A 20253-nucleotide genomic window follows, 5' to 3' on the forward strand; every position below is an offset into this window, starting at 1 on the left:
CCTCCTCTCCCTCTCCCTCTCCCGGTCTCCGCCTCCGCTCCCTCTCCCTCTCCCTCTCCGGCCGGCCTCCTCCTCCTGCTCCGACCGGCCTCCTCCTCCTCCTCCTCCTTCTCCTGCTCCGGCCGGCCGGCCTCCTCCTGCTCCGGCCTCCTCCTCCTGCTGCTCCGGCCTCCTCCTGCTGCTGCTCCGGTCCTCCCTCCTCCTCCTCGAGTACGTTTTGAGCTTTAGTTTTATTTTGTGTTTACTTTTATTTTCCGGTTAATTGCAATGTTGTGGTGTTGTTAGGAAGTGTATACTTGTATTTAGGAAGTGTATATTGTTATTTAATAAGTGTATATTTGTATTTAGTATTTAGCAAATGTATATATTTGTTTTGTATTTTGTGTTTGCTTTGATTTTCCGGTCAATTGCAATGTTGTGGTGTTGTTAGGAAGTGTATATTTTTATTTATGAAGTGTATATTTAGGAAGTGTATATGTGTAAAATTTAGGAAGTGAAAATTAGTATTTAGGAAGTGTATATATTTTTTTACATTTTTTTAAATGAGTTTGCATTTTTTTGATTTTTGTGGCCTTGATTCAAATTAATATTTTAAATAGGATGAGCGGTAATATTAGATCGACGAAGTGTTCGAAGGGCCAAAGGTCCGTATCGTCTGAGGGAACCTCTAGCAACCCTCAGACGTCGTTTCAGGGCCTCATGACAGCTAGACATGCGAGCCTTCTGCAGACGGCGCAGAGGCAGCCGGAGGTGCCCCCTTCATCGAGGCAGCGTGGCTTCCCTCATTCCTCGAGGCAGTTGTTTGCTCAGCCTCAGATGGAGGTGTCTGCACCCCGTATGCCTGAGATACACCGGGCGCCCACTCCAGCTCCTACTTCTTCGGATAGTGGGTCATCTGGGGTACAGATGCCGTCGCCTCACCTATTCCTTCCGCGGATGATACCGGCCATACATGTAGTCGATGACTCAGGGACGCCGATTTATCCACTGCCCCCGCCAGTGGCTCCATCAGCGGCTTACCGGTTCGTGCCTTTTGATACGCCTCTTATTTCCGCGAGGGTATTATCATCGGAGGCGGAATCCGTCGCGTCTGCCTCCTCGCCCTCAGGTAATAAAAGATGAATGATGTGTTTTCTTATAATTCTTTGATTTTAATAATCAATTTGGTTTATCATGTGATAGGCACCGTCGGAGCGAAGCCGGCAAAAAAGAAGAGAGGCCCCGTCACAGGGAAGGCTCTCGAGAAGATCGTCGGTACCTCAGGGAGGATTGTCATCGGTATTGACGGGGATGGCGACGTAGTATCGGGCGGGAAGTCAAGGACGTACTCCGGCCGCGTGGGAGCGCTCATTAGGGATAGAGTCCCTATGTTGTGGTCAGACTGGGGCGAGGTCCCGCAGGAGGTTAAGGACATGGTCCACAACGCGATGTCGGTGAGTTTATAAAATGCCTGAATAATATTATGTATTACATTGTAGATTTCTGGAAAAACTAAAGTAATAAACGGTTAAATGCAGGCGTGGTTTGAGGTTTCCGAGCCCTTGAAGAGCAGCTGGGCGGACTTTGTGCATGAGGGAAGGTACGTTGGGAAATTAATGAAAAAACAAAATTGTATGTCATATTAATAATATTTCTAATATTTTTGTTGTATCTGTAGGTACAAGGAGTGGAAGAACGAGTTGCGGACCCATTGGACTACGCACGGGAACGCACGTTCTGCTACCCCTGCTGAGTTCCAGTACAGAGAGTACGAGTCGCGTTGGCTTCTGACATCAGAATTCAACAACCCTCGTAAACAGGTATTTAAATAAATTACTTAGTTAATTTATCATTAAGTACGTGCGTTTTAAAATATTTTACTAATAGTTTACTTTTTTCTTTGAAGGCAGTTTCCCGGGTGAACGCTCAGAACCGGCAACGCAACACAAGGAACCATCATGCCGTTTCTAGACCGTTCGCTGTCTTCATGGACGAGGCGGCCAGGGAACATCCAGAGGTCAACCAGTACGTCTATACGTACGAGAGGGCATATCCTGACTCCCAGGAGGATATAGTAAGTACTCTTTCCTTTTTACAGAATTTTTAATTTTACTTATATATATGTCAAAATGTTAATTAATAATTTTTTTCCTATCCAATTAGGCAAAGGTGAGGGAGGCTAGTGACGAGGTGATGAGTGCTATAGTGAGGGAGACATGGCCGGACACGCAGGAGGAAGAGATGTCCGAAGCCATTTCCCGGATCGACACTTCAGATCCGAGGGTTGGGGCGAGGATCATGGGCACAGCCTTCCCACCGCGAGAAAACAACTTCTACTGCCGGGGTCTAGGAAAGAAGGGCCAAGGGGTCCTAAAGACCATTCCAGGATTTCAACGAAAGGCAGCCTCGACCAACAGCAGGACGACTCAGCTAGAGTCGGAAGTTGAGAGACTACGGGAACAGCAAGCCGCTCAGGCTGCCGCTCATGCTGCTCAGGCTGCCGCTCAGGCTGCTCAGGCTGTCGCTCATGCCGCCCATATCGCTGAATATAGAGCCTATACTAGAGCCCTACATGCCGCCCAGTAGGCCCAGCAGCAACAGATGTTCCAGTACTTCTAGGATTTTACAGCTGCCCAGCTTCAGGAACTTCCACCTCCGCCCATGCCTGCGCCTATAGAGTTACCTCTGCCGCCGCAATCTCCTCACCAGCAGGCCCCAAATTCGGATATTGATTTAGACCATCTAGATTTTGTGTAGTTGATACCTTATATAGTTTTATGTGCTTCTTGTTGGTTATATATATGGAATTGTTTTGGTGTATTTTGCAGCTTGCTTGGAATGATAATTTAAGAATTTCGTGTATTTTTTTTTTTACTAGAATGGCGTTATAGCCGACGAAACAGACTCTATGTCGTCGGCTATAGTTATTTTTAAATATTTTAATTATATACTTTAGCCGACGAATATCTCTGTTCCGTCGGCTAAAGTCTGTGAGTAAAGCCGACGACACAGGACGTCGTCAGCTAAAGTCTGAGAGTATAGCCGACGACACAGGACGTCGTCGGCTAAAGTCTGAAAGTATAGCCGACGACACAGGACGTCGTCGGCTAAAGTCTGGAACAATAGCCGACAAAAAATAGTTCGTCGGCTAAAGTCTGGACAATAGCCGACGACAGTCTTTAGGTTCGTCGGCTAAAACCATCACAGACAACCTTTTCTCGACGACACTATAGCCGACGAATTAGGATAACAGGCCGACGAAAATTTTTCGTCGGCTAAAGTACTTGTCATGGTAGTGTGTATAAGTAGTACGTGATCTAATCATGATGAATTAACGAGGTTTGCAAACTCATTATTAAGGCGAAACTGCCAAAGGAATTATAAAAGATAATGACTTTTGTATATTGCGGATTATTTTCTATAACAATTTAATTTTATATATTTATTTTCCCAATAATACTATCTACTACTCAAGATGCGTGTTATACTATTAAAGTTCCTATTGCACCTAAACTTGTCTTCATTTTGTTTTAAAAACAATAAGTTCGAAAGACAATGACATTACCCACAGTACTCTATAATAATTTAAACAGAAATCATGTTTAGAATAGGTATATGTCAATTTGTCTTGCAAGGAGACAGAAATGCAAGTACAGGCTTTCCTTTAGGGATGAAAATTAAGCTTATGATATAAACCAAGTCCCAACAGTGGAAGCAGTGAAAAGTAATCTCGTCTAACTGTGAATAAGTAATTTTAAGAGATTATGTTGTAGACAGAAATCCTAGCCTTCATGCTCTCATGGTCGGGTATTCGAACAACTATCAACTATATATTGATGTACATATATATCCAGGATGAATTTGACACAAGTAGTTAACAACTGCCATATACATATTGTTGAAGAAAGAAGTCTTATCTCCGGCCTCTATTATTTTCCAATCACTCGATCAGTGTCATATCACACACAAGAGCTTCCAATATATTTGTTAACTTTCACCATCATCTTCATTAGTCTTTGCAAAACTGTCCGTTCTTCACCTTCCTCCCTCTCTTTCTGCGTTGTTTTATATATATGAAGGAACCATGAGGGCCTAAATAAAGATATGTCTAATTAAAGAGCTCATAGATAAACAAGTTGAGAATGAGGACATTAATTCCTTAGAATCTCTCTGGATAGGACAATCTCACCGGGGTATTCTATCATTAAGGAAGAGTCTTGGTCCTTCTCTGAATTTGTTTAGCATAAAAGGCAATGTAAATATCATTTCATTTTTGTCGAACACATTGGAATTAAAGGAATTCCAGTTTTGAAAATGAATAAGCAGGTGCATTTCGATCTTCAAGTTTTGATCTAATTAGCACCTGCAGCCATGTGACCCAGTGCATTTTAAATCAATCTACTCTGTTGGCAGATTATTTGTATAGAGAAGAAACCGTATGGTATACAACGGCATGTCTCTGCTACAATTCTAAACTCAAGTCCTCAAAAAAATTTACTAAATTGTAAATTGCTTTATGTTACCCGTCTCTCGCTCGTTAGTTACTCAATAATAATTTACATTTCTACTGAGATCAATCATATTTATCTCAGTCGATCACTCTGTACAAATACATGTGATTTTGGCCTCCATACGTGATCATGTCATTCAAGACCTCAGTATGATGTAATTAAAACCTTGGAGTTATAAAAAAAAACGAAAACAAAAAAGTCAGTTGGCTGTGACTCATGACCATCTTGGATTGGCCATTTACATGAAGGCAATTTCAGAATTTCTCGACACATACTTAAGATCGACTAGACCCGTATCACAACAGTACATTGATTTTTTTTGACCCGTATAAAAAAAAAAAACAGTACATTGATTTCTGGCATGGAAATTTCGTTATCATTGACCAACTTTATTGACATCAAAGACTTGTATCCCTTTGTTTTATTGACTCTAATTTTTAGGTAAGAAACTAACAACATAATGCAGCAGCCTTGGGATTGTAGATACACTCTACAATTCTGGTTTCCAAACTTCTAATATAATTCTGGAATTTGATGCTTTGATGGTGGTTCAAGAGTGAAATATATATTTCATCTTTTCACCCATGTAAGTGTAATCTGGCGACAATTGTTTGGGTTTGAGTCTCCGGAGGGTAAGTGGGAACCACTACTGATCCTCTTTTTTAAAAAAAAAGGAAAAAAAAGTTTAATCTGGCGACGCATTTGTTAGCCAAAACTAAACCATATTTATTGGCCACATCTAAAACCGCGCAATTGTCTCTAAAAACTATGAATTGTCCATAGTTATTGGCTCGCTTATTAGTGAGCAGGAAGTGATGTAAATGAAGGGTGCTACCTCTGTACGCAAGACCGTTGATAAAGTATGTAATATACAGTTTCTAGCTTGAGATTGCTGCAATCATTTTGCTTTGAATCAAAACATAAATTATGTTTGTACGATGATATTAATGTATCAGTTCTTGAAAGCTTTAACAATTGGCCTTGATACAATATCAATTTGATAACTCATGAACCATGAGCATGCATAAAGATGCAAGCATGCTGCCATTTTTTTAATTATTATTATGTTTTTTATAAATACTTATTTTCTCAGAGCATCTCCAACAGGTTCTCTATTTTCTTGATTTTCTCAAATTTGAGGAAAATTGAGATGTTTTGTGCTCCAACAGCTTCCCCATCTCATTCCTTAAAATGAGGATGGAGAAGAAAGAGAAGCACTCATTCCCCAAATTTGCAGCAAAGCCTTCCTTCCCTAAAATTAAATGTTTCTTCCCTAAAATTAAATTTGTCACGTGCTTCAATGAAAAAGTTTACAAATATAGAATATTATATTTTAGTATTTTTATTGTTACAATAAAAAAATATATATATATATATATATATTTTTGTTATAAGCAACAATGATGTAGCATATTTTATTGTTGTAATAAATATCAAAATCTATAAAATGGGGAAGCTGTTGGAGATGCTCTCATTCTTCTAGCATTTCCTCTTTTGGGTCCTATATTATGTTCAAGCAAATTAAGCTAAAAAAAAAACAGAGAGGTACTGAGTTGACTGGTGTCTTTGGACGTTTACGTACGTGTTCTAGATAGATCGATGTTGTTCTTCTTCTTCATACTTGCCAGAAGTTCAACGACGGACGGCTTCCTGTCAATGCTGAAGACTAGCTATACCAAAATATTCAGCACACGTGTATGTATATGAAATCGACCCTAAGAACTAGAGGAGAAAACAGTGAATTTAAAATTGTGAAGGTAGCTGGCAAAATTGGCATGCAGCTAGGGTTTTTGAACTGCAAAATGGATGTTTTTACTTGCGTGTAGAAAGAAAGTTACGGCAGATAGATCAAGGATCCGGACAGGCCCTTCATTTGGTGAATTACATAATTTACATACATTATTTGATGGATTAATATGCATTCATTTTAAAATTTGAACCATTTAGTTGTTAATTAAGCTAGCTCTATTATGAAAAATAATTAGTACCCAGAAGCAGCTAAATTAGAAGTCACTTGACTCTTTCATGCAGGTTCATTATATCATTGTTGTTCGATCAGTTTATGTCTGCCATACTACGTTTGTCTATACAGCAGTAGTTGGCATTACCAAAAGATTTTACAATTGACTAATTATTGCATAGTTGATTGACTTGATTCTTATAGAAGAATTTAAAGAATGACAAGTTTAGAGTATTCAACTGAAGGTGAGAAATAGTTAACAACCCGTTTTATGAGCATCCAAGGTAAAATATATTTGAGTAGGTAATTGTTGTTAGAGCTATACGTACGTTCGATCATTCAAGTATATATATGCATTTTGTTGTCCTTTTTCCATGCTTCAAGCATATGAACCGGCCAGCAAAACTAAAGGCATGCGCGGGAGGTAAAACCGTATATAAACAGTTAATGTCTTCGGTATTATGTAAATGTAATCATCTGTCTTGACTTGAGGTTACAAGTTAATTACATCTAATCTAAGTAGAAATGAGGAGGAATAATTGAAGCATCTTGTTAGCACCAGCTCTTTTGTTTGGGAGATTTCAGTCAGATTGTTTCAGTTTGTCTATAAGCACCCCTCACCTTACAAGAGGGTCTCATCAGGACCCACATCAGTGAACATATTATTAAGCCTTTGCTTCTCCCTCTCAAGAGAAATACAGAGAGAATAATAATCATACCCTCCTCATTTCATCAGTGAATACTGACTGCTGAAATCCAACCACAAAAGCTTAAAAAAAAGATAGCAAGAGGTAGAGTACCCCCCACTTTATACCTTCCAAACAACTCTCCTAAGCAACCTTACTTCCTCAGATCAATCCATGTACTTTAAGTCCCTTGCAGCTAGCTTAAATACATAGACCTCAATACCACTCTCTCTAAGCCTGCACAGTAGATTCGGATTCGATTCGATCAACTTCAAATCCTGGCAGCTGGTATTGCACTAATGGAGCAAGCACGGTACTGGATGTGGGCAAAGCGCAAGCACAGTAGTCTGATGAGTGCTTCTCATGAAGTTCAGGTGCCTTCTTCCCACGACGAATCGTCGTGGGAAGAACAAGCTTTTGCAGAAGATGCAGCGGGGCCTCTCGGAGGTTGCATATGGCCACCGAGATCTTATTCCTGCAGCTTCTGCAGGAGAGAGTTTCGTTCGGCTCAAGCTCTTGGCGGCCACATGAATGTTCACAGGAGAGACAGAGCTAGACTCAAGCAGTCACCGAATGAACAAAATGTCGAAACTGCCCATCATCATCATGGCCTTCCTGATCAAGATCATCAGGATATTTCTGTCCAAATCAATCCCTTCTCATCGACTCTGGGCACTTTTCATCAATACCCATCTCATCATCAAGTTTGTGCCTTGGTTTATAACCCTAATAACCCTAGTTCGAATCCTCTCTCATCGCCATCTAGGGTTTCGGCTCAATTACCAGGTAAAAATCAAATCTGTGGTCAAGAGCAAATTACCTTGAATATCCCAACCTCTAGGTCATCCTCTGTATCAAATCCTCCGTCCAGGTCAATCTTGACTGGCAATAGATATTATAATAACTCTGTTGCAAGAAATACAGAAGCTGCAGAGAAGATCTCAAGAATTGTGGAATCTGGGTCGTGTAGGGCAAATAAGGGTGGTGACTATGTCACAACTGATTTGTCTGTGAGTCTGAATTTGGTCGTTCGCTGTGCTCGTCCATCTGTGTCAGCTGGTAGTGATGAAGATGAAGCTATAATCAGTTGCAAGAGAAGAAGAATAATGGAGGAGAAGCCATCATCCAAAGACTCTTTACCTTTCTTCCTAAAATCCGAGGGGTTTGAAGTACTAAGCCGCCCCAGCTCCATCGAAGAGTTGGATCTTGAGCTCAGGCTCGGTGACCGTCCTAAGGTAATCAAAGTAGATTAATAGCAGAATCAGATTGATCATCAACTGCTGATATATAGACATATTACATGACCTTCTGTTAATTTGATCATATATGTCGTTTTGAGTTCTTCCTTTTATATTTAATATTGCATTTGATCTCAAGGCCAAGGCCTCTATGCTTGATTTGTTTGGTCTCTTGGCTTTCTTGGAGTGCTTTATTATGAATTTTTAGGGTGTAACAATGACCATATGAGAGTCATAGAATGAAGGGAAACGAATCTAATGGCCTCTGTTGATAATCACAATAGATATGCATCTCAGCTTAATCTTATGATCGTTGTATATATATAGCACTGTAATAGATTGTTGGTTCTTTAATTAGCCAGATCATTACTAATTACGCTCCTGGAAATGTAAGTTGATATCAAGATTTCAAAACTTCCAAATTGATTCAATGTCTTCTTGTTTTGATTCATGCTCAGTTCTAGGAAAGAGAAGTCTATACTTTCATGAATAAACAGTTTCGTGGATTAAGATTTGCATAGTTTTTGTTTTTGTTTTTTGTTTTTTTAAGATCCACATGTCCACACAGGCACACACCATACTAGCTCAAATTACCCAGCTTCACATTACATTTGTATATAGCATATGCTTGTTGAAAATTACTGTTGATAGGGAGAAAGACTCAAGTATACGTTGTAAATCGAGAGAAAATATCATCTAAACTACTATGTATCTGGTGTTTTATGTAGACAACTAGTAATACAAAACTGAACAAGAGTCAAAATGCATAAGTGGCGAGTTAATTATTTCGAGGACTTAGCGTAGTAATTTCTTCAAGAATTGCCAGAGAGATGAGAGAAAGAGGTCGAAGATTTAGGCAATGAGCTTGTTTAACTAGGAGTGCCAGATATATCTGGTATCTCAAATTGTCAGTGTGTCAAACGTAAAACGCACATTCAAACCAAAGTTCAGAGAAATGGTTAATTGATCAGATGATCGATTAGGCCAGTGTATTTGCTTTGCTAATCTCTAGACAAAGAGACGGGATCGGAATTGAAGATTTAGGCAATGAGGTTAACTATGACTATATGCCTGTGGGGTTTGAAGGGTGAAGGAACTGACGAAGACTTGCATGGAATATCGTAACTGGTGACTCTTTTTCCCATTCAGTACCTCACAGTCCTCACTGACATTCCATCAGATAGAGTCATAGAGACAACTAAACTTAACCCCCCAACAACTACTGAGTAATGAGATTTTCAAAGCCACATAAAGTCAGATACTTCCCAACATCGATTCTCTTTTCTCTTGTATTATTATCATCACCATTTCAGATCTCTTACTCCCCCTCCGCTAAAATCCATCTGCTTGGGTTAGCTCTCTCGCTTTTTCTCCCTCTTCTCAAATCTGTCCAAAATTGCCACCAACTCTATGGAATCAATCTAATTAAGTATTCACACTCATTATAATACCAAGTTTATATAATCAAAAAGAGAATATTATCCCCTCACCACCTGTAGTAGGCTGCTATTTAAGCATCTTTCGTTTCGATCTTCTTGTGTATCTATAATTCAGTTACAATACCCATCAGTCATGCACAAAACCCTAGTTGGCCAGTTATAGATTTTAAAATAAAATTTAAACGATTCCCCTATGTATAAACCCTAACCCTAGTTACAGGCACATATATAGGGCTCGTTTAAAGAGTGGAACTAATCTGATAGAAGACTAAACGTTAATGTAGTATTAACCAATTGGACTCTGATGAGTTCACAGGGAACTGAAGATGGCTGGGCAAGGAATTCAAGACATACCCAACAAATTATTTCCCAGAAATGGTTATGAATTGAAGATTGAGGACATTTCGATGTGGGTCTTTGTTTTCTACGATGAATGTGAAAATGAAACTGAATTGAATAAAACAAGGGTGACGGGTCTGTGACTCTGTATATATACAAGTACAATTAGCTGTATAGGACCAGTTTAGGGAAAGCGGGATTGTTTGCTTCGGCCTCTACCAAGTGCTACATGTATGTAAAATGGTTGAGAGGGTTTGTCGTGATGAAGAGGTATGAGTTGGATTGGCCTGAGAGTTATACAGAGAAGTTTTTAGAGGCAGTAGTTCACATGGGGAAACAGATGTCGTTTTGGAACTACTATTTCTGGGGAGTAATATAGAATAGAGTGAGGGAATGAGAGATATTATTCTGATCATCTTGCGTGGGCAATTATTCTCTCTTATAGGGAGTAGTTTTTGCCAAATCCAAGAGGGAGTCCAATAATATTGTTAGTTTAAAAAGAATGAGAATTGTGAAGAATAAGTGCTGGGAAAAATTAGGTTAGGTAGGTGTGTTGGGAGCCATTGTTTATAGTTGTTTTGCCAACTCAATGAGTATTTTTGTATGGGAGGGAGTTCCAGCTCTCACGAGATGAACTAGCTTCAAATCCTTCAACTTCACGAGCTGTCTGTTGCTATTCTTGTATCTTTGTCCCATGCTCAATATTACTCTTTATAAGTAAAACCCAAATCAACTTGTACCAAGGAAAAAGATTGTAGCAAGAGCATCTCGAATAACTACCATATATCCTTGATCATATTCGCACCTAAAGATTGCAGCATTTCAGCCCATATTATTACATTAGCCCAGATTGATATTCAATTGGAATTTTCCCGGATTGTTACATTAGCCCACATCTTTCCAATATGTTACACAAAAACACCACCATTTCTCCACTCGAGTCCCATTGCCATTTGTCTAACCCAAGTACTTAGACTTGGCTTATTTTGCCTTCTACGGAGGAGTCACACTCTCGAAGCGCATGCAGTCTCTGATCTGGACCTGTACCACGCTATCAACTCCCTCGCTGCCATTGATGATCTCGCAACATTGTCTACGCGGAGCCTGCTCAATCACGTCATAACCTAAGTTAATTTCCAAAGATTTACTTTGTTATGTCACATCGATCGAGAGTGAAAATAAAAAACAAGATGCAATCGAACAAGACATCCGTAATATATGCTTACCTTGTTCCACAAGTCAGGGCTAAACTTGGAAGCTGAAACGTTGAAAAACTCAACAGCCAAGGCAGAGGTGCAATTACAATGCCCGCATTCTCGATTGCTCGACCAAGGCAAGTACCTATGATATGTAGTTAAGGTCTCAGCCCGACCAACGTTCTCAACCCGATCCAATAAGTACACCAACGGTCTCTCACAGTGATCATAGCTCACGGTTCGGATATTAAACGTGAAAGGTCCTCCTTGCCGACTTCCCCATGTCTGGAATGTCTGCAATGCCGTTTCTAGCTGCTTAGCGGTCACTAACGACGGATATAACATCACAGTGTAGCCCCATGACACTGAAACCGACCAATTACGCCTCAAGTCATAGCAAAAATTGTGCTGCAGGGTCCGACCCGGATCCGCTTTATACCCGCTAATTAGCCTCTTTAAGGACTCCATGCTGGTTTGGCTAGGAAATATGGGTTGGACATCGTCCAGGTGGTGAAGTGAGACTAACGGAGCCACCGGGTGTGACGCTAGCAAACCATATGGATGCCCTCGTATATCCATCTGGTGAAACCCTAGCTCTTTTGTTAAGGGTACCCCAATCTCACTCATACAACCCTGGATCTTTGAATCTGAGCCGTAAAATTCATGATATCGATTAAGACACCCGTCCAAAATCCTAACGAGCTCAACCGCCAATGCGTAGCTTATAGCAAACCCAGCACCGCCGTAGGCCGTAGCGTAGGAGTGTACCATATCTTGTTCCACACTCTCGGAGTTACCGCCGATGTAGTACATCTGATTGTGGTCGTATTTCGTTAACACCGTAACTAAGTTCTCGGTGAAAAACACCGTGTCATCGTCTCCCATAACAAACCACCTTATGTTCTCCAACCCTAACTCGAAACTCTCCTTCACGATTCTCGCTATGCGAATCGCAGACCGTGAGCCGTACCAGCAGGTGTAATTGAACCGTGACGTCTCACCGGAGACTTTGTACCGTGGCAAGGTCTCGGTCCACGTCATGTTGGGGAAGGGTTTCTGATCAAACCAAACGAATCCGCGGGTGATGTTAGGCTTCCACCATAGCTCAATGTATTGTTTGCGTTTGTTCCATGATTTCACGGAGCCACCGATGCCAAAGAGAATGTGGGATATGTTTGTCTTTTTGAAACCATCAACTTTGCCGTAGTTGAAGTAATTGGCGTCTATTCTCTGGTTTAGAGAAATATAAGAAAGGGGATGGTTAGAGAAGGCAAAGTAGAAGATGACTGAAATTGAAGCGATGGAGCAACAAAGAGCGAGAGTGATCATAGAGAAGCCCTTATTGGGGAAAACTAGAAATTTCCAGAATTTGAAGTAATTTTGAATGGCTTCTGATCTTGCTTTTGCCGAAGACATAGTCTCTCTTAATTTGCTGTCCAAGTTAGAAATTGAAAATGATATCAAACATAGAGGACGAGGATTTTGACACCTTATGGGAAAGCTAAGAACATGCAGCTACAAGCGAATTGATTGTTGGATACTAATAGTTGCAAAAGCAGTTGCAGTCAACCTGCAAAGAACAGAATATACAAGTATACTAATAATGTAAATGAGATATCTAAAGTACCAAACACTATTAGGTAAGTAATCTTTGCTTCAAAAGAAGCAAACTTAATATAAATTGACCAAACTAACGTCTTGGATGAATCTCCCACTAATTAACTAAGTAATTAATGGAAAAAAAAAATTCTTAAAAGCATAGGACTTGGAACAATTAACCTAGGGCTGGGCACAAATCCCGTAAATCCCGGTCCCGTCCCGATCCTGGCGGGATTTGAAACTAAAAACACCGGTCCTGTCCCGTCCCGTCCCATTAGAGAAACAATGGGACGGGACACGGGATTGAAATTTTGAGTCTCGTCAGACCCGTCCCGTCCCGTCTAACTTTTAAAATTCATAAATAATTGTAGAAAAATTATTTTTGAGAGATCCCAACTCTCAAATGATCTTTAAGATGTCATCTATAACTTTCATGAAGACACTAAACTCATATAACGAACCAATTTGTACAGTTTTCGAAAAGAAGCAAACTGGTTCAAATCTCAGAATTTACTGATATAGACCCTAAACTTTAAGAAACCATAACTTAATCTAGAAAAATAGTTTTCACGTGATTCAAATTATGGAATGAACCTTAAGATGTCTACTACAAATCTTATGAAGACACCAAGATGAAATTTCAAATGCAACGGTATGATTTCCAGAAGAAACGAAACTGATGCAGGATGGCTGGGATTGGGCTCGTCCTGTCTAAATTTCAAAATTCATAACTAATTGTAGAAAACTTATTTTTGAGAGATTCCAACTCTCAAATAATATTTAGGATGTCTTCTGTAACTTTCATGAGAACACTAAACTCACATAACCAACCAATTTGTACAGTTTTTGAAAAGAAGCCAACTGGTTCAGAATCACAGAATTGACATGCAGAATTTATAGATGCAGACCCTAAACTTAAAAAAATCATAACTTAATCGAGAAAATCATTTTCAAGTGATTCAAATTCTGGAATGGACATTAAGATGCCTATTACAAATCTTATGAAGACACCTAGATGAAATTTCAAATGTAACTGTACGATTTCTAGAAGAAAAGAAACTGATGCAGGATGGCCAGGATTGGGCCCGTCCCATCCCGATCCCGTCCTGTCCCGTCCCATCCGGGATTAGGCCCGGCGGGATCGAGTCTGAAAAATGTAAGGCCCGTCCCGATCCAGTCCCATGTGTAACAACCGGGACGGGACGTGGGATGACCTCAATCCCGTCTCATCCCGTCCCATGCCCACCCCTAAATTAACCTACTACATGTACACCAAGTTTTTCTTCGGTTTGGTTTCTATTAAACAGAGTATCCATGCATCCCCCTCCCGATTAAATTGCATGTTGTTTCTTCTAGCTAGGAAAGTGATTTTATTGATGCTTGATGCAATTTTTAACACAACATAATATGGTTCTGACGTTGACTATTGCTTGAGGCCTTGACACAAATAGCATGAATGCATGATTAATAAATGAGTCAAATTAATCATTGGGATTTAGATTTTTCTTTAAATTTCGATTTCTTTAGAGCTGGTTGCTCTAGAGGCTTCTTTTTACAGTTTAAGTCTTTTAGCATAAAAAAAAAGTCAAATTAACTCGAGTGTATATGAGAAAATAAACCAATTCAACTAATATATATGAGAAAATAATCATTGGTTTGCCAGCCCCAATTCAACTAATATAAAGAACTTCAATGAGCATGCATCTCTCAAAATAGTTGCAATATATGCTCAACATTTGTCCTCAGGCGAGAGGTTAATTCCCATATACAGCTACCAGCTAATGGATTATCTATCAACCCGGCCTGGACTCAGCTACCTGCTAATGGATTATCTATCAACCCGGCCTGGACTACAATCTAGATGCTGGGCTAGCTAACAAGGTCAGGCTGGTCAGTATAGGGCTAATTCGACATGCATATATGTTCATGGGGGCTGGTCCTAAATTAATCCAAGGTGTAGAAAGAATCGTACAATAATATAATGAAGCTGCACAACTAGGTAAAAGTAATGGATCATTGCACAATCACTACCATAATCACAGATTTGTCTGTGGTACAGAAATGTATTTGGTACATACAACTGAATTCAGCTGGGGTGGTGGGTTTTAGAAAATTTGAACACTAAGGCATGCATATCTCATATCTGCATATATAGCAGAATTTTTCCCATAACCTCTACTAGTAATTAGTAAATTAATGATTAACATATTCATCTTACAGAAAAACATCTCTTATAATCAAGACGGAGGAAGCTTACATGCATTCATTTAGCTAGAATGATTTTGCAGCGCGCTCAAGCATCAAACCAAAAAAAGAAAAGAGCAACACGTACATACACCTACCGAAAGAAACACCTCCTGTAGTACGTATCGATCTGACAGACAAACCTAATTGAGTGCACATCCAACATGTTTCTCATGCGTCAATAAGCACGAACGAAAACAAAGTAAAGAAAGGAAGAAGAGGCGCAGAGACAGGAAAACCGAGCAATCATATTGTCTACATCTTAATTTACTACTCGATCATGTTTTTCATTTAGAATTATGCTTTTACAGTACTTATACGATTATACTTCTAATGATGACCAGATTACTACGAACTACTGCGAAAAAGTACGAAGCATAATTAATCACAACGCGAGCGGCGATAGGAGCAAGAATTACAAACCCAATAACGTAACGTAGGTAGAAAAGTGGGTGAGAAAACTTAACCTTGCTCCTCTCCTTGTAAATAATCGCAATCTGCGTGAGTAAATCACTGCTGATTCGCTTAAGAAAATTCTCTGGTGATAAAATTTTTCTCGGGTCCTAACCGGAGCTCCAAGTCCAGCTCCACAAATTTTCCACCGCCATTTGATACTACTGGTTCTTCGAGAAACAAAGGAAGCTGCAGCTGTGCTTGAACATCTTCCGAACTACTGATTTTTCCCTCGGAACGAGCCACAATTTCATGATTTTCTGATCTAGTAGAGGAAGGGCATGAAGGCTTTCTTGAAATCATGTTGGTTCCCTTCCTTTCCAGTTGCAGCAAAGTTTTCTCCTCGGAATCATTAGCACGAAGAGGATCATGATGAGCAGAAGTTGAGGGGCATTTCACCGCATCCGAAGAAGAGACTTGGTTTTGGTCTTCCGAGTACTGTCTGATGATCCGGGCTCGATCTCTTCGATGAATGTTCATGTGTCCCCCAAGAGCTTGTGCATTAGAGAAACCTCGCTTGCAGAAGGTACATGCATAGGACTTTGCCTGCCCCAAACCACTGATCTGATCGTTGGAGGTCCATTTACTCCGATTGAATTTTTCGACAGTATCATTCCTCTTCATGCTTTGATAATGGAATCGAAGGGGAAGAACAGAAAGAGGAGAAGAGGAGGTCAATTGAGAAGAACAATATCTTTGGGACTACTACTAACTACTAGAGGAGTTACATATGCATGGAGATATAGTATTTTATGTTTTAGTCAAAGGAATTCTGGTTCTCACTAGTTTATTTGTGCACGGAAGTGTGATATACTATTTTGTTTTAGGGAGTTTCGTTGTTTTTGGTTTATGGTTTTCGTTTCGGTATTTCTAATTTCTCAATGTATCTAGCAAATTTCTTAGTATTAGGGTAGATTATATTCTGAAACCATGCCAGGCGGTTGACATCATATAGCTACATAGCTAACTACTAATTAACTAAGCTTCAAGGCTTGAACCGAGATGGAGCTATATATTTAGATTAAGACCCTTGCATGATCACCGATGACTTGAATTAATTAGTAATTGAGTAGTTCGAATATACATTATACATCACCGTCCGTTGAGACTTTGGAGCTTAATCACATATATTTTAAGCCCAGCTAATTGTGGCTTCGAATGCATGATGCAATGACGGTATTAGGTAGATAATGACACTTCCTTACGGTACGTGCATGCGGGCTGATCGTATATATGATTCATAATTTCATATGCTTGATGTACGTGGATAATTAATCAGTAAGAGAGTGGTAATATTGCAGTAGAATAAGAGGTTAGACTCACTCACTTCACAGACGTGACTTAAGAAATTATTACTTAATCAACTTCGCTTAATTATTTTACTATGAATAAATACAAAATTGAAAACTCCAAATCCTACTAAATAACACAAGTCCTATGATTTGTGGAATTGTGGGAAATGATATACTTCTGATTTCATACTTCAGCTAATTAGTCTTCTCTCACTTCGTAAGGCTTGTACTTTGCAACAGTTGTCTCCCACATATTAATTTCCATATATAGTGGGAGCAGGAGTTGCATATTTCAAGATTTTCGATCAGCTTAAACTCAACCAAAAGGTAAGTCTAAAAAAGACCAAATTACGGATAAGCAATTGACAAGAAACTACAACTAATCCAAATCCATAAGACTGAAACATCATCTCCTAAAAATCTACTGACATATATAGCCGCCGCTGTCCAAACTTCGTGCACAGTCGCCGTCATAATTAGTTGATTGGCAACGGCGCAATACCGTCGTCAAGAGCTAATTGTCACCGAAAGTGTCATACCGAGAGGACAATAACCGAGATACTGCCAAACAACTCTCGGAACACAAATTCAAACACGACCAAGGATTAAGGGGATGAGTTCTTGAAACCAAAACCATCCACACCAAATATTTCTTCTCCTCCAGAGAGACTCAATTCGATCAAGAAGGAATCAAGGCCACCAGAATGGGACAAAATCCAACAACAAAAAATAACCAATGGTGAATGAAGGGGTGAAACACCCATGCATGATAGCACCCGACTCATAAAGATAAAAGGTGTTTCTCAATCCATGGAAACCTTTACGTTGTGTTTGGATAAAATAATTTCAATTTCTATAGAAATTTTAAAATCATAGAAATTAGAATTTCATGAATTTAAATTCCATTAATTGAGAATTCCGTTATTTGGATTTCATGATGTAGAGTTTTAAAATGACAAGAATTTGTATTTAGACTAATCTCAGTCAAATGAATTGATAAATGACACATATTCCTTAGGGCTTGTCCTGTAATGTTTTACAAAATCATTTTTTAAAAACTATTTTATAAAATGAAAACATGTAATTAAATTCTGTATGTTTTTGGATTTAGATATGTGTCCGGTAGCATACTTGTAGAAGAGTTTTACGAAAACTAAAACAAAATCTTTTCATCTTTGTCGAGAAAATTATGGTGATTGGTGAAGATCAAGTATCACCCATCAATCTTACACTGTTTTATCGCACATAACATCTTCTTGCTTTTGTATTTATCATCCATATGTAACAACCTGAAGACTTGATTCTCTCAACCAAAGCTTCATGAACAATATTGGGAAATTGGAGCTCCCCAGTCCCCATAATTCGTTCATACAAGGAGAGAAACACAGAGACAACTGCGAACTGAATCAAAGCGACAATGAACTCATCTGGGTATGAAGAATTCTGAGGGAATTCTTTCAAATTGAGTCTCTATATATTCTAAATCTACAGCCTAGCTTCTGGCTATGAAGAAGTTTCTCCAATTTCATAAAAGAATCAATCTCATGGTGTTAATGGCGTCAAAATCAAATTCTTGTGTATATCCTCTCTCCATTTTGTTAGTGACAAATAATTTCATAACTACCCAGAACAATTCATGTTCTTGGTTGCAATGGTGTTAATGGTGATGGATACGCCTCTACAAGAAATTAAAGGATACGTGTTTGAATCGAGGAATTCTAGTTCTGATGTGTTTTTTCTTTGGATCGGTATGAAAACAAATTCTTGAAAATAAGGAAAACATGCCAGGGACGTTTTCCAAATTTTAAGCATAATTATGAATTCATATTCCAAAAATTGTTTTCCTTGTTTTTAGAAAATGTCAACCGAACGCGAATCATGATCGTTTTTGTTTTTGGAAAACAGAAAACCGTTTTGTAAAACAATACCGAATAGCACCTAAGCTTTCAACCACGATTGTTTTCCCGTGGAAATTGCTAATTCCATGGGATAAGAATCCAAACGAAAGAAACAATCCTAAGAAATTAAGAATTCCTTATTTTTGATTAAATTCCTTATGGATTACGTCGTTGAAACATAAAGGGGAGTAATGTGTGGTATCAGGTGAGGGGATTAGTCATGGAGCGAGGTTTGTGGATCCAAAATTTTCTTCGGGTGATTGGCAGATAAAGGAAGAATAAAGTCCCCAGGATATGAACATAAGTCAGCAAATCACCTTGCCACAAGAAGAGTGAAAGGTATCCACATAGGATTGAGAGAATCAAAAGAGATGAATATCACAAAGAGCAAGAGGAATCTCTAGGATATTCACCGATCGAATATCACAAAGAGACTTAGGTATATAAGTTATTCAATGTATTATCTGGGATAAATATCTAGAATCAATGAATCCAAGCATATATATAGCTTCTTCGACAAGAAAAGTATATGAATCCAAGTAAAACACAAAAAATTCAAGGGTGGGCACTTCACACCGGAATGCAGTATCACATTGTACCACATCAGTTCAAACCGTATTACAAACCACACCGGTTGAGTGAATTAGATTAGGATATAAGAAAAATCTCAACCCGTATTAAAGCGGACTGAATTAGGGTTAGGGTCTTAACCCACTTGATTTAATCCAGTACAACCTGCTTTATTTAACCTAACACCCCAGCCCCTTGTATAACTTTAAGTTTCCAAGTTCTAACCCTATGAGCAAGTTCTAACCCAATCCTTTTTTTATCTCCACTCCAAAGAGCAAGAAGCTACAACCCCTTTATACGACTTCTTGTTATCACCGTATCACCAACTTGCTGTGTTGAGAGAGACGACGAGAGAGATGTTGGGAGAGAGACGACGAGAGTCCTCCTTTTCAGCCTTTTCCAATCTCCAGGTAAACTAAAAGGACAAAAAAAAATTGTAGAACAGGAAATCGGGCTAATTATTTTATTCCTTATTTTGATGTTAACTACTTTATTGTTAGGCCTAATTATAGGGCTAAATGCAATATGGGCTCAATCTAAAACCATACAGAAACAAAACAAAACAGGAAATCGGGCCACCCGGACATTTGGATTGGGCTTTTCTTATTGTAGATCTGTTTTGAAGAATTGTCAAATAGTATAAAAATGGATTGGATTATGTTTGAGGCATAACCCACACCCACCCGTACCAATGAAAAATAAAGCTGCAAATACTCAAATAGTGTAGATAGAATTAATCATGGGAGAAGCACATCGAGTATGGCGAGCTCCATACCTTGAATTATCTTTTAATCTCCCATTCCATTGGGTTAAGGCCATATATGTCATCAAAGTAGTCAGCAATAATGC

The 20253-nt window shown here is 39.2% G+C and overlaps 2 protein-coding genes across 2 annotated transcripts; one reads left to right on the forward strand and one right to left on the reverse strand.

Moving 5' to 3' along the window:
• Positions 1–7149: 7149 nt before the first annotated feature.
• Positions 7150–8783, forward strand: LOC101303530. The gene has a single exon (XM_004302724.1). It carries the CDS (start codon positions 7436–7438, stop codon positions 8387–8389), a length of 954 nt encoding a protein of 317 aa, XP_004302772.1. The 5' UTR covers positions 7150–7435; the 3' UTR covers positions 8390–8783.
• Positions 8784–11145: 2362 nt separating this feature from the next.
• Positions 11146–16268, reverse strand: LOC101309470. The gene is made up of 4 exons (XM_004305139.1): positions 15760–16268; positions 12868–12918; positions 11379–12780; positions 11146–11256 (listed from the first exon to the last, which is right to left on the reverse strand). The coding sequence occupies exons 1-4, from the start codon at positions 16266–16268 to the stop codon at positions 11146–11148; spliced, it is 2073 nt and encodes a 690-aa protein (XP_004305187.1).
• Between the last annotated feature and the right edge of the window lie 3985 nt (positions 16269–20253).

The sequence above is a fragment of the Fragaria vesca genome, linkage group LG6 (genome assembly GCF_000184155.1).
Source record: "Fragaria vesca subsp. vesca linkage group LG6, FraVesHawaii_1.0, whole genome shotgun sequence".
In the NCBI taxonomy this organism is placed as follows: domain Eukaryota; kingdom Viridiplantae; phylum Streptophyta; class Magnoliopsida; order Rosales; family Rosaceae; genus Fragaria; species Fragaria vesca.

Coding starts and splice junctions, on each gene's coding strand:
- LOC101309470 (XM_004305139.1), bottom strand. CDS start 16,268: ATGAAGAGGAATGATACTGTCGAAAAATTCAATCGGAGTAAATGGACC. Junction 12,919..15,759: donor GAGCTGGACTTGGAGCTCCG/GTTAGGACCCGA, acceptor TGTTCTTTGCAG/GTTGACTGCAACTGCTTTTG. Junction 12,781..12,867: donor ATCCAACAATCAATTCGCTT/GTAGCTGCATGT, acceptor TAACTTGGACAG/CAAATTAAGAGAGACTATGT.
- LOC101303530 (XM_004302724.1), top strand. CDS start 7,436: ATGGAGCAAGCACGGTACTGGATGTGGGCAAAGCGCAAGCACAGTAGT.